This window comes from Aplysia californica, unplaced genomic scaffold (genome assembly GCF_000002075.1).
Source record: "Aplysia californica isolate F4 #8 unplaced genomic scaffold, AplCal3.0 scaffold00157, whole genome shotgun sequence".
Lineage (NCBI taxonomy): Eukaryota > Metazoa > Mollusca > Gastropoda > Aplysiida > Aplysiidae > Aplysia > Aplysia californica.
In genome coordinates, this window is record NW_004797427.1 from 133,987 (window position 1) to 135,122 (window position 1,136).

The window sequence follows — 1,136 nt, forward strand, 5'->3', positions numbered from 1 at the left end:
GGGTGGGGGTGGTGGTGATCATGATATGGGGGTCTTATTAAACTCCTGACCTGTGGGTCAGTCGAGTCTCGCAGAAGGATATTATGATGTGACTTATATTTGACGTCAAAATTTAATGTAAGTGCGGCTCACTCAATTTGCTCACACGGCACCTTTTTGCAAAGATGTTGTCCGGGGCTTTTATGATTTTTTGATCTTTTATAGGCTACCATAGAACCACTCATGTTTCGGGAGTAAGTAAGTAAGTTAGTTCAGTGTGTAACACTAAGCCGTCACAAGTCTCATATATAGTAAAATCTCTTGCCACCCATCAAAGGCAACGACATTTTTGGGAAAAATCCAAAGAAACTGGGTGGTAAACATTGCCGATTGACGAGATGAGGCGGCAAAGTGTTATGGCCTTTGGCCCACATCACGTTATATAAAACACTCTTTTGTTTAAAAGTTTCCATTATGAAAGTGTACAGGTTGTGCACATTCTTATCATGGGTCAAACATTGCATATTTCTGTCACTGGGCCGAGTCAGGCTGGGAGGATTTCTGAATTGGTATTGATAAGGATTGAGAAGAATAGATTTATATGTTGAATGTTCTTAAGCAGGAAACTGCCGTGTACCACTCTTTATGCTTACTAAACCCCTAAACCCCTCATCTCTCCCTGTGCCGCTTACAGAAGGTATGGAAGGATTTCCTCCGAGGCCTCCGTTCCGTGGGCCGGCTCCTCAGGGAGGCTTCATGCGCCAGCCACACCCGGGCATGGGACCCCAGGGACAACGTCCAGCCTTCTTTCCTGGCCCAGGGGGCATGCCGCGCCCGCCCATGGCTGACCAGTTTGCTGGGCAGGGACAGGTGAGATGCACATTGTTAGCTCTTGCGTTTTTAACTGTATGTTTTAGGCGGGAAAAGTGAAGTTCATACTTTCTGTCTGCATTTTCAGGACGTGGTATTTATATAGATGAGGTTATGCTATAGTAGTGGAAGTGGAAAATTTAGGTCAACTTGATTTTTCTTTTTAAACAGTTGCTAATTCATTATATAGGTTCTCAATAACATTTTGTCCTTAGGGCAGGGATGGATTTCCAATATAACTTAGCTATCAATAAAAATTGTGACATTAATTTTGAGCTGGGATTGGG

At 43.7% G+C, this 1,136-nt stretch overlaps 1 protein-coding gene across 1 annotated transcript in view; it reads left to right on the forward strand.

Annotated features, from left to right (window-relative positions):
* Window positions 1-1,136, forward strand: part of LOC101851495 (histone-lysine N-methyltransferase 2D) — a gene marked incomplete in the record, with an annotated part of 133,213 nt that overhangs the window by 76,041 nt on the left and 56,036 nt on the right. The window contains 1 exon segment of the mRNA XM_035969573.1: window positions 674-849. Within this exon segment, the coding sequence (XP_035825466.1) occupies window positions 674-849 (176 nt within the window).